This window comes from Lathyrus oleraceus, chromosome 6 (assembly GCF_024323335.1).
Source record: "Lathyrus oleraceus cultivar Zhongwan6 chromosome 6, CAAS_Psat_ZW6_1.0, whole genome shotgun sequence".
Lineage (NCBI taxonomy): Eukaryota > Viridiplantae > Streptophyta > Magnoliopsida > Fabales > Fabaceae > Lathyrus > Lathyrus oleraceus.
This window is the reverse complement of record NC_066584.1, coordinates 306510099-306524386: the sequence shown is the minus strand read 5'-3', so window position 1 is coordinate 306524386 and position 14288 is coordinate 306510099. Positions and strand designations below refer to the sequence as shown.

General features: G+C 32.3%; 1 protein-coding gene across 1 annotated transcript; it reads right to left on the bottom strand.

Annotated features, from left to right (window-relative positions):
- Window positions 1-2844: 2844 nt before the first annotated feature.
- Window positions 2845-10908, bottom strand: LOC127096567 (TNF receptor-associated factor homolog 1b). The gene is made up of 10 exons (XM_051035116.1): window positions 10740-10908; window positions 9927-10101; window positions 8455-8566; window positions 8183-8271; window positions 7999-8067; window positions 7780-7912; window positions 7493-7651; window positions 5433-5778; window positions 4613-4725; window positions 2845-3176 (listed from the first exon to the last, which is right to left on the bottom strand). Exons 2-10 carry the CDS (start codon window positions 10096-10098, stop codon window positions 3128-3130), a joined length of 1242 nt encoding a protein of 413 aa, XP_050891073.1. The 5' UTR covers window positions 10099-10101; window positions 10740-10908; the 3' UTR covers window positions 2845-3127.
- Window positions 10909-14288: the final 3380 nt, after the last annotated feature.

Here is a 14288-nt window from a genome sequence, read left to right as displayed (position 1 = left end):
AGGATGAAGCTTATATTTCATATCACTTGAGTGAATTTTAAGGGCTCATTGATCGGATGTCAGGAATGAGTATCAAATTTAATGATGAACTTTTGGGACTATTTCTATTGCTATGTTTATCCGAGTCTTGGGAGATGTTTCGAGTTTCTATCATAAGTTTTACTCCAAGAGGTGTTATTTCTTTGGAAACGGTTAAGGGTGGTATTCTTAATGAGGAGATGAGAAGAAAGGCACAAGGTTCTTCATCTAAACCGAAGGTACTTGTCATTAAAAATAGGGGGAAAAGTCATAAAAAGGAACTGAAGGATGGTAGAGAGAATAGGATAAGCAAGTCCAAGTCATAATACAAGAATCTGGAGTGTCATTATTGTCACAAAATAGGACACATATAAAAGTATTGGTATAAGTGGAAAAGAGATAATAAATGCAAGAAGGGTAAGTCTAAACAAAGAGACAATGAAGATCATGATGATGATTGTGTTATTACTGTTACTAGTGATGATCTTGTTATTCTCCGTGATCATGAGTTTGTTAAACTTGTATCAAATAAGAGCATGTGGATGGTTGACAGTGGCGCTACATTGGATGTTACACCAAGGAAGATTTCTTCATATTATATACTTCTGATGATTTTGGAGTGTTGAAGATGAGTAATGATGATATATCTAAGGTAATTGGTGTTAGTGATGTTTGCTTGAAAACCAACATGGGAATGCAATTATTGCTTAGAGGTGTCAAACATGCTTTAAATGTCCGCTTTAATTTGATTTATGTACATATGATAGATGATTGTGGTTATGATAATCACTTTGGTTATGGAAAGTGGAATATCAACAAAGATAACTTGGTTGTGGCTAGAGGGAAAAAGATTTCTAAATTATATTGGACAAAATCTTTGGTTAATAGGGACAAATTGAATGATATCAACACGGAAGCATCTTTGTGGCACCGAAGACTTAGTCATATTATTGAAAAGGGGCTGAATGTTTTAGTTAAAAAGGATGTTCTTCCTGGATTAAAGAATGTAGATCTGGAGAAGTGTTCTCATTGCATGGTTGATAAATAGACTAGAGTATCTTTCAAGAGACATCCTCTCTCAATGAAGTCAAAGTTGCTTCAATTGGTACATTATGATGTTTGTGGTCCATTAAAGGCAAAATCCTTTAGTGGTGCACTTTATTTTGTTACTTTTATTGATGATTATTCTGGAAAACTATAATTTTATACCTTGAAGATAAAATATCAATTGTTGGAAAAGTTCAAATAATTCCATGCTTTGGTTTAGAGGCAGACATGCGAGAAGCTGAAATGTGTTTGTTCAGACAATGGTGGAGAGTATTGTGGACCATTTGATTTCTATTGCAAGCAACATGGTATTGCACATGAAAAGAATCCTCATAAAACTCCTCAATTGAATGGTTTAACGTAGATTATTAATCAAACACTAATTGAGAGAGTAAGGTGTATACTCTATGCAGCTAAGTTGCGTAATCATTATTAGGGCGAGGCACTTTACACGGCAGTACGTGTTCTTAATCTCACTCATACTGTTGCTTTGGGGAGATATTGTAAGGTGTATACTCTATGAAGCTAAGTTGCGTAATCATTATAAAGCTAACACCTTAAAATCCTAGGGAGATATTGTAATCAGTATAAGTCAACAAAACTTCAGATCTAAAACTTCCTTTGGGGTTCTAGAACCAAGTTTCGATGTTCCACTTTAATATCCTACCTTAACTACTTTCCCACGGTGCTGCATTTTTTCTACGTAGTATATCAAAATGCAATTTATAAGCAGGCAAGGAAGGTAAAGATGCAACAGATCCTAAACAAGCAACTCAAACATAAATATTGGCAAATCATAAATCTTAAACAAACAAGACCTCACTTGATGTGTGCTTCTATTAACTTTTGGCATTCAAAAAGGATAACAATCAAAATTCTCATGAGAAAGCTTTTAACCAAAAAGTTCCCAAGAATATAAGCAAATTCAAACATGGTATTCACTACAGAAACACCAATAACCAAAGTCTTTTCCCGCTGGGTGGATTCCGTCACATAGATTAGGTTACACCATAATGTTTAGCCATGAACTAAATCCATTAAAAATTCGTAATGATATGGCCTAGAGGTTTCCTTAGTCTATTTCTATCACTAATCCTTTTCACAACAAGGTTTAATACACAAACTTCCCAGCCATGATAGCTACCACATCAGAAATTAGCTGGCTGACTACATCAATACCATGTCAAAAAAGAGTTATACATTGGCTACATTTACCAAGCCTATCTACTCAATTATTTGTTTGGGGTCTTAAAGAATCTGGGCAAAGCCTGCTCAAGAGGTGAGGATTTTCCAAGACAAGTTGACCATATCTCAAGTCGACATGGCGTCTAAACATATCGTCTGCTCAAGAGGTGAGGATTTTCCAAGACAACTTGACCATATCTCAAGTCGACATGGCGTCTAAACATATCGTGGTTGGTCCAATAATATATAGATTTTAACACACCGTAAGCCCAAAATTGGACATCTAAAGCATGGACAAATTTGGTGGCACAGAAACAGGGATCTTTACACAACTCGCGTCAAGACTGGATATCTGAAGCGCGGACAAATACACCTGACCCAATAATTAAACTGAGATAGGCTCCGATACAACTTTGAAATTAGACTTAGTTCTAAGGCAACTCCAAAAGTTAGTTTAATAGGTGAAAATGTTCAAGCCTTCTAAGGATAATTGAGCCACAACTCTAATAGGTGTAGGATCTCAACAAATCTAATATTATTGTCACCTACAACACTTTTTCCTCTAATAATATTCAGCACTGGAACTTATGAGAATCATTTAATCTTGCCTACATTGACTTCTAAAATCATAATATTAACAATGTCAGACAATTGAATTTCAGTCTGCGACAAATAGTCAAAAAAATTGTTAAGAAAACAACATAATAAATTAGCATATGTGAAATCAATATTTAGATATGTAAAGATTCCTTAACAATGCAATTTCAATTTGTAACATGTTTTTTCTTTGACTTCTTTTCTCTCTCATTGACTCCACGTTTTGTTTTCTGATCATTTCAACTTGCCATGATGCCTCTTCTTCACGAATGAGTTCTTCTTATCTCTTTAGAGCAACAGCTTCCTGATAAGCAACCTCATATTTGTTGCTGCACCCATGACATTAAGAATTTAGGATTTCTAACTAATTGTATTCAATACATATATGTAAAAAGAACAAATAGAAATAAGTTGGTGCGGTCGTAGTGGAAGGGTGTGTGTGTTTCATGGATACAAAATATATTCCGGGGAATTTGAGATTGGAAATAAAAATACCTATGTTTGTTAGAAAGGAATACAAAATTGTTCCCAGGAAAAAACTATGCCCCGGAAAAAAAAATTCCCATGTTTACTGGATTTCTAATCCCCTCTCATAAGGGTGGGAATCTTATATTCCCGGCGGTTACTATCAAAATTTATGTAGAAATAGTTGGTTATCCCCACTACTACACACTATTTCATTTTTATAATTACTTTTTATCTATAATTATACTATATTATTAATTAAAAAGAATTTAAAAATAAAAGATTCCTGGGATTTTAAGATACTACTCAAACACCTTTTATAAAAACTTATTCCTTGGAATGTTATGCCTGGGAAAACTATTCCTGGGATTAATTTTTTATACCGTGAAACAAACGCCTCCGAAGAAAAAATATGCCTTCTTTAATTCCTAGATACATTATTAAGAGCTTCTAAATTTTTCATTCATCCCAAATCATTAGCTTTCTTGTAAAAATGAAATTCCACATACTTTGTAACAAGATTACTGCATATTCATTCATAACCATTGAAGATGTGAGGCACAATAGAGGAAATCAATTCTCCAGTCATACATCGAAAAAGTACGTAAGCATATACATATATTTTATTTTACATGGGAGGTGATTAGTTTGATCCTTTGTAGATCCTTAAGTTCCCCATATTGAACACTGATTAACACCTAATCTTGACAAACTAACAAACTAGGACGTGCATCTCAACTTTCTACAAGTATTCCCTCTCTAACTCAGGCCCTCATTGCATGTCAGTGGAGAGAATTTACAAAAATACATTTAGTTTTTCATAATAAAGTAATTATATGCACTACATTTTCTTGAGGATAAATCACCAGGGAACCCAAATTTATAATTACAACACTATCTGAAACAATTGGTTTCAAGCTACTGTAAGCAAGTAAGCAAGGATTCATATTGAAGCTTTAGGGCATAGAGTCATTTAGGGCAAACAAGAACCTTATTATCTATGAAAGATCATGTACCTGATCAAGATATGAACAGATAAACTTTCACAATTCCAAATGTACATGGAAACCAAAAACCATGGAAGTACATGGGGAATCCAAAAGAAACGGCCAAACCATGGCAATACCTTGAAATCGCAAAGGAGCTATCCACGCATTAACCATTTCTTACAGATTACTGATTAAATTAGTGGAGTCTACTTCCCCATTATACCCAGACAGATAAAATTCCGTAGTGTATAAGCATGCCATTAAGTTGAGAAACAGAACAAAACTAATTACAAAAGTATCGTTTAAGTTACCTGAATATATGGGCAAGGACAAATATTTCCAAAGTCCTGCGCCCTAATTCTGTGAGACGCCTTTCATCACGCTCCATTGAATCTTTATTGTAATCCTCCCCAGAGTTTCCATCCTGTAAAAACACGGGAAACAGGTTCTTAGCAATCAAAAGGATTCCAAAACTATAAAGCCAAAAGGTGCCATATATACCATAGCCCTTTTGGTACGTGTAATAATAACCTGGGCTACTAAAGATACCATTCCAGATGTCAAATATAAGCCTCAACTATCAGTAGGTTAGATTCGTTTCTTTTTAAAATTATATAGGTAAAAATGTACACTACCGTTAATTCACATCAGATATATAACATCTACGAGATTTGGTTTTAAAAAAGGCAACAAAGCCTAAATTGAATTCATGCTTGAAAGGAAATAGTTCAGTTAGTGGTGAGCAAATAGTTAAAAATACACTATCGAAGCTATCAAGCATATGCAATTTTAGAATAACTAACTAATCCATATTTGAACCCATTATTAGTTTATAGGGATGAAAAATTAGATGGCCAGCTGATTAAGAAGAATTGAAAAACCCCAATCTAGACATACTCAATTCAGAATACAGTATCCAAGTTTTCAGTATAACTTTTTTACAGATTTCAACAAATTGGCATGACTTTGATCTACCCCTTTATTCAAAACTAAGTCCTCTGAAAATCCCTTGCCAAGGTTCCATTAATACCATCACATGTCAATTGGGCCAATGCTGATCTATATCACCGTCTATTAGGTGTCAACATATAAATCCTTAGTTATTTTAATAAACATTACTCTACAGCTTACCTTTGTACGATTTTGAGGACCCTTTTCATCTTTTGGAGGGAGTGGTTCTATAGCAGCCCTCTCAAGAAGCGGTAAAACATCATCCACCAGTACAAACATGTCTTTTTCCACGCGGACAATAGGTGCTGTCATTTCTTCAGAATCCAACAATTTTACCAAACCTTTCTTGCTAGTCTGGCCCTCAAGAGCCTTCAATCCACTATACAAGGAATCCATTACCAAAGTAGAAGTGACTTCTTTATCAATAAAAAAGTGTTTCACTACAACTTTTAAAATCACATCTGTCTTCTCCCTAGACATTCGGCGCCTAGATGTTTGGTCAATGTCCCTCCAGAAAGCAAAGAAACTGCATATTGAAAATTACTGTTTAATCAACTTATAAAATCAGGCACCCACAACCAAGGTTGTCAAAATCAAGAGTTAAAGCAAACTTGTTTGTTTATGCGAAATCGAGTAATACAAGTTTAACTCATTAAAATAATATATAAATGACAGATATATTTATATCATACAATAAATGCACAAGTTTAACTCATTAAAATAATGTATACATGAAATATATATTTATATCATACAATATATGCATAAATAATTCAAGACTTCAACTCAATTATAAAGTAAACACTGACATGACCAAATTTCAACTAACAAAAAAGAAAAGGAGCCAAATGTGAAGACTGAGATGAAGAAAAAGATTAAAAAATAATTGTTCAAACATTTCCTGTGATTTTACCAGAGTTCACTACAAGTTCATCATCCCAATAAACTTGGTTTCATTTCAGAGTTTACAAAAATTCGAGTTTAAGGCTGAGTCAACTCAAACTTGGTTACTCGAGTTCACTACAAGTTCATCATCCCAATAAACCAGGTTTCATTTCAGAGTTTACTAAAATTCGAGTTTACAGCCGAGTTAACTCAAACTTGATACCTATATTCATGGACTCGTATGACAAATTGACTCCACACTTGAGATTTTAGCAATCTTGCCCACGACTTAAAGGTCTGACCATAGTCACAGTTTGCAATTTGTTTCAATTCGTGGTACAAATTCGGGCATGCAGTACGCAACTCTCAAGGAATTCGATACATGGGGGTATGCATAGTTGGTTTGTTATTTGGATTCGTGCTATGTTATTTGAATTCGTGGTACATTCAAATGCAACAATCCATATATTATAATTAAAAGAATTATTAAAGATAAATGATGAAAAAATAAAAATCCATTTAAGTTCCACGGTTTATGTTACTCACGGTTTAATAGCATTAAATTAGTTTAAATATTTCGGCTTTAATAGCATTAAATTAGTTTAAATACGTTGGCTGTATTAAGAGGCTCATTGATACATTGAATTTTCTGAATTCTTCCAGAATTTTCATTAACTGGTTTCCAGCGAATCACTACCTCCACTTTAAAATGACTATTGTTTAAAGTTTTTGCACACAAATTAAGAAATACACCTTTAATAAATTAGCCCTATTAATGCATTGGAAGTAAGTAACAATCATTTCTACATTGAAAAGTGAGAATCAGAATTATTTTGAAACAAAATTTATTTGTTAAAACTACAAGCATTTTGAAACGGAGGGAGTATGTAACTATGGGTCTGACACAAGTAGCAATGGATTGCAATAAATATGAAATGGTAATAAATTAAAATCAGATTTAATTTCTAAAAGGGTGTAATTTCATAATACATAACTGGGCAAAAACAGGCTGTTGTTATAATACATCAAACCATGGTCAATGATTTGATTTAACAAAGGAACTCAACCACTTCTGTAACTTTTCTTCCCAAATTGTCTAATCTTTACCACCTTTCTTGATTGTAAAGGAAATAAGTCAACCCAGAAATAGATTTTTCATGTTTTTTTCATATTTTTTTCATGTAGATGTATGGAGTGCTATTGGAGTGCTATTATTAATAGGGGGTGTCAAAGAAAAATGTAAGGATCCTTTATTTGGCGATGCTTTGGTGCAAGATAACAATTAAAGCATACATCATGTGACAAAATAGATTATGCATAGTATGTCAGAAGCAAAACAGTTTTAAACAAAGTACCTCGACCACCTAGCTTTATCCTCAATCAACTTCCCAAGCTTGCTCCGTCTTTCCTCCACAAAACGCCGACAAATTTGTTCTACATTTGTCAAATATACCCTAACAAGTTCCCTCCTATAATAACAATCAAGGCAACGGAAAGGCCTTTCAAATTTCTCCCTACATCAACAACCAATAAAAAATACAATGTCACGCGTCTGAATTAAAAGCTCCAAGCTAAAGTGCAAACAAGATCGGCATGTCAATCTCTGGGGTTCTTAAATAACATGAATTTAAGAACGGAATACCTGATGACTTGAACTTGAGCTTTTATTATCAAATTGTCAGAAGTGTCAACAAATCCGTCATACACCTTTGACAGCTCCATAAATTTTTTCCATCCCCAGTCATGCTCCTTCTTCCAAAATCGGTGCAATGTATCTGAAAAACTCAAGAACAACCAATGAGTAATGATGATAGAAAAAATCGTCATCTCCGTTATTTAAGCCAATTATTAGATAACAAACCAGAATATTTTGATTTCTTTGGGTCTTTATTGACCACAGCTATTGTAAATTGTGCAAAATGACTCCATCCTGTATCATCCCAATGAGAAAAGGAAAAAATAAGTCAGATACTAACAAGCTTTAGTATGTAAAAGTTAAAACTAACAATTATTAATGTAAACTGAGAAAGAAGTTATTGATTTACCCGGAAGAAGCTTGTCATGATTAGCTACACACAGAAACAGCGAGAGATGATTGCATACATCACAACCTTGTGGATAAATTAAAATATACCTGCCAATAACCAAAGAATGATTAAGTTGACAAATCAAAACATAATTTGGTCTGTGTGATGTCTTGATAGAATTAATGCTACAGGACCACAACACACTCATGCGTACAAATAGTTCTAAAAGAGTAAGACTGTCAATCAAAGTGAAGCAACACATTTCCATAAGTTTATCTAGACCCTCATACCATTTGTAGCCTCCAACCTCAAATGCATTACTGCAAAGTTCCGTTTTGGTAATCTGGGAAAACTTTTCTATCTTCCATGTATATTTCCCATATAACTCAGAAGGTTTTGGTCCTACAAGGAAAAGAAGTAAGAATTTTAACATTTTTTATCAAAAAAAATTTACAATCAACCATGGCTCGTCATGAAAGGATCAAGAATCAGCTTAAGCTAAATTTAAAAAGCAAACACTTGGAAGAGAATATAATCCAATTGTCCATGAACAAGACACAAGTTCCTGCTGAATTCCCCCACTCCAGCCTAGAAAAGGTGTTTTTAAGAAAGTTGGCAGAAGAAGGTAACCTTTAATGCAACAGTTGAAGTTGTTGCCAAGTGAGTGACGTGACTAAGAAATTGTGGGTTCGAATATGTAGAATCAGATTCTCTATAAAAGTTGTCCTCTGTGACAGGAGCTTTAAAGCACCAGATTGCCCTTTATGGAAATCAGTGCAAAAGAATTACCTATCTTATTATTATGCCTTGCCTTCATACAAAAGTTGAAACATAATTACATCCATTCATTTGGCAAGCTTACTGGGCACCATAAACTAATAGTCTGAGAAATTTGATGATCTATTAACCTCACTAGAAGTCTTGCACAGAGGCAACTGAAACAAATAACAGTATATATCCAAGCTATGTTATCAATCTCGGATAGCGGCGTGGCGCGGCCATCTCCAAAAATGGAACTGGAGCGGGGGGAGCGGAACGGCTGATATTTTAGTGACGCGGACACTAATACAGTTAATACTAATGAACACATAATTTTAAAAACTAAAATAAATTAATCAAAATTTATGAAGTATTCATATTTAGAAATACAAGTCATAAGTCTTAAGCTAAACATTCTTGCAAATGCCGATATAGCTCAATAAAATAACCTTGCTATCCTTAAAAAAAATTGGGTAATATCATATACGGCTGACGCAGCCAGAGCGGCCATGTAAGAGTGGCGTTGTTCCGAATCCAATCCCATAATTGTGGCTGTTCCAGTTGAGTCACCCATTTGTGACGGAACGCCACGGTCTGACGCGGCTTTCTTGGTTTTTCTTTTCCATGCCGAGATAACGGTCGGAATGACCGAGTTTAATAACATAAATCCAAGTAATAAAAACAGGATGTATACATTAAGATGAGTTGACAATTAATTATCTATCTGTTTTTATCCCCGCAAATCAGTGACACGCTAAACCACTAAGTATATGTGTGGTATGGCATCACGTTAAGCAAACGTACGGCCAAAGATACACGTCAATGCAAAAGCTACAATTTGTCGTTTCGTCTTTTCGCATTAAATTTCAATTTAAACATGCATCTATGGTTGCAAACACGTATCCAAACATAGTTAAGTTTAATAAAGAGAAAAGGTGTCAAATATTGTCACACAACTAAACATCTAACTCAAGTAGAATTAAACAAAGAAAAATAAATTTACCACCATCATCTTCGTCAGTGTCCCAGTAAGGCGGAGAAGTAGATGCAATTCCATTCTCCACCTGCTCAGAAGATCTCCATTCCGCCAATGCTTCCCCGGTACAAGTCTGCCCACGTGAAATCTCCTCCACAGACTTACCCACTCCAGACTCCTCACTCAACACCCCAGCCATTCCCTGATCAAGAAATATTTCAGTAACACTCCCGCAGTATAGTAATCACTTGTAGAAACTAGAAAGCCTACACATCATCCCTTAAACCCCACATTGTATAAAACGATGTGTATAAAAAGACAGTAAATCATTCTTTCTACAAATAATAATAAAATAAAGCATTCATGCTTGGCCTATCAATTTCAAATAACAAAAGGAAAGACGCATTGTCAAGGAAAATTGACAAGAAAAGAACAAAATCAAATAACTATTCTAAGCTATCATTCCATTGGGAATTTTAGAAAACACAAACAAGAAAACAAGTCATAAATAAAAATAAAAACCCTAAAAGTAAAAACGGATATTCAAATCAAAACAAATTGAAACAAACCCGAATTACAAACTAGATAAACCAAAGCACAACGAGATTGCAGAACCAACTCAATGAAGCCAAATTACAACCAAAAAAAACAGACCTAAAAAATTCACAACAATAACAAAAATCAACGCCGAAAACAAAAAGATCCTGGGCAATAATTACCGGAAACAGCCCAAAGAAATATTGAAATCGAATAAATGGCTCAATAAGATAAAGAAAAGATTGAAAAGTATTGAAGAGAAGTGGTTAGGGGAATGGAGGAGATGATGAAAGTGGATCGAACCTGGAATCAAAGAGTAGCGGTTGTTGTGAAAAGGGTAGAATCCAAGCCCTGAGATTTTAGAGAGAGAAAGACGAAGTGAGGGAGAGAAAGAGAGAAGGGTTGAGCAGCAACAGAGAGCAGAGGCATAACCCGAAACGAAATTATTATTTTACAATTTTTTTTGTTTTAATAGAGAAAGTTTCCTTTTTGATTTTATTTTATTTTATTTCAATCAAATATATTCCCCGAAAAATAACCAAAAACGTGTTAACCACCATAATTACTTAATTACCCTAATTACAATTCATAATACAGCTAATTTTATGTTTCTATAAGTAATTTCGTACTAAACTTTATTTAATACTCTAACTAACTCTATCATTTTACAATTTAATAAATTTGCCTCGACAACATAAAAGTAGATGTATACACAAAAAAATTAAAATTAAATAAAATAAATTGGTCAAATTTAGATTAGATGTGAATGAAAAATGTGATAAAATAAATTACCTATTTAAAATAAATTACCTATTTATACTACTAAAAAATATTACCGTTATTTTATTGTTGTTGCAATCTTATCATTCCAAAATAAAATCAATATCCTGAAATCAAATTAGTAATTATTGTAGTTTTTTTTGCCAAATATTATCGTTGTTTGATTTTCTTTAAATGACAAAATGAATTTTTTTTAATAATAAATATTATCGTTATTTTATTGTTGTTGCAATCTTATCATTACAAAATGAAATCAATATTCTGAAATCAAATTAATTATTATTGTAGTTTTTTTGCCAATATTATACCATTTTAACTAACTCTACCATTTTACAATTTAATAAATTTGACTCGACGACATAAAAAACGCTTTTTCCTATTACTTGCACGCCGAAAAATTTCCTTGGGAAGACAACAGTCTTCACGCCTTCTTCTTCAAGAATGCTGCTAATCAATTCGATGTTATATATGTGTAACATCAAAGGTTGGATCATTTTCAGCATTTTGCCACAAACCTCTATCAAATTTATATACTCTTTTTTTTCCAGGTTATTAGGTTTGTAATTTTATAGTCATCTAAATTTGCAGTTACATTAATTTTTGAATTTTTTTCCAGTGAAAATGAGTAGAAAGATTGATTCTGTAAAAGACATCAATGACTCAAAACATAAATAAAATGCAATAAAAAATATTTGTTTTGTTCATCCAAGTAATGATTTTGGAGGTTGATACTTTATCACTATTGTAATGAGTATTATACCAACATCATTTGGCTTTTGTCATGTTGCTTTGAATGATAAAAATGAATTTGTCATTCTTGGCTTCTTAGCAAAAATTCTTTCTTAGCCTTGCCCTAAATTCTTATTTCAATTGTTTTTCTTTCATTGTAGCATGCAGCAGCACAGCTGTAGTTGATGAAAAATTATTCATTTTCAGTGAAAGTCATAATGGTCGAAAATTTTCTGATGTTTATGCATATGATATACTCACATGCTCTAAACCTTGGACTCTTTCCAATTGGGGCTCTTATATATGAAAAATGAAAAATATATATATTTTTACTTATTATAATAAGGCTTCACCGCATAAGATAGCCTTGGATGTAAATGTGTTATAAAAAAATTGATGTAAATAGTTCTTTCTCCTGTATATTTATGTGACAGTTTATTATTTCTCAAGAGTATTCAACATACTATTACTTGTATTTTTATTTTTGAATTTTAGTTGATTATTTATTTTTTAAAATATGTGTTATAAAATGATAAATGCAATTATGATGGAAAGTGCATGAGGTCGTTTCATGCTAATAAGAAGGATGGTGAAGATTCTTCTTGTGCCTCTTTTGGAATTAGCTGGAAGGAAGTTGAGCTAAGCTAATTTTATATTCTCTTTACATTTCTCTTGATTTGATTGTGTGCGTTTCTCTTTTGCAGGAGATCCAAAATTTCTATTGTAATAATTACAAATATAATAAATACCAGTACTTTACATGTGGCAAACTAAATCGTTCTGATAAATTTGTTGGTGTTAAAGTATAATTATATTAAAAAAGTTTGCTGCTCTTTGCTGAAGAATTTACAAGTCTGTTAAAACATTTTTCTTTATCATTTGATTTAACATCATATTTACGATAACTTCATTTTGATCTTTCTTTTTAAGTATGTGAAGAAAACAAAATAATTTTAAGCACAACTTTTCATTATGAAGGAAACAAAAAAGTTTCCTGAAGTCTACGTTATTCAACATTCACTAACGATTTTTTAAATCTGATTTTTGGTGCAACAAACTTTGGATGAAATTCATTTTAAGAATTTGACTGATAAAAGCAAGTTGGATGTCCATCCAAGACATTTCATTAGGTTTGTCCCTGTCAAAGCCAACAAGTATAATAGAACCGTCTTCAATATATGCATAGATATTTTGTTGTTAATTTTATGTTTCTTTAAACAAATATAAAAAATAATACTAACACACAACCAATGTACAATGTTTGATACGAAATCTTCCTTTTGCCTGCTCACAAGAGTAAGATTTTATGGGATATTGGCCAAAAGGACCATTAGTCACAACTTCTATTCAATGATAGCATAAAATTATCTAACCTATCAACTCATAGACCGTACCAGAGCTATTAAAAGGTATAGATAATATGTTGTTGTTAGATCATCGAATCCTGCTAAATGGTTAGTTGTTTTTCAAATTTCCTGCTGCAAAACCACATGCCAAATGCTAGTGTAGCTTTAGTTTTATTTTCAGTTCATTTTTTTTTCTTATTCAAGTAACTATTATATAGATTATTCACGGTCATACCATTTCTGTCGCAATACCATATATTGGCATACCTATAGCAGTGTAAGTGCAAACTATAATCTAATGTAAATTGTAATTTTACATGAACACAATTTATAAAATAAGTGAAGTACCAGCTATGCAAAATATTTGATAACTATATTATAATTTGTTTAACTGTGCAATGGAAGGTTCAACTTGAGACCTTGTAGAATACTTATGAATATTCATTATATGTACAATATTAGTTTGATGTTCTATGGTGTAAAGAGGAAGATCCTTTACATTGTCATGGACAGTGCATATATGCTTAATGATCATACCTCAACAAATTGAGCAACATTTTATCTATTTTTTTTTTCATTTCTATAATATTGATGAACTTTTAATTTATCAGATGATTTTATTTGTTTTACAATTTGAATATTTAAAACAACATTCTTGTATCATCATTGTTTATATGAAACGGAGAAAATAAAATTCCTGATCAAAATATTGAATAATAACGGAAACAAATTTATTAATGATTCAAATATTTTTATAAATAATGTCAAAATAAAAATAACTTTTATATATGAAAAAAATTTACTGTTGATTGAAAATTTTTTATATATAAATTTTTTTTATAGACATTGATTTATTATCTTTTTTAAAAATAATAAATTTTTTTGATTAAAAAATTTATTTATTTTTCATTTTTTTATTATATTTTAAAAACAAATATACCTATCATACCGGTATTTGTCAGTAGACACGTGTATATTACTAATATAATATTATATG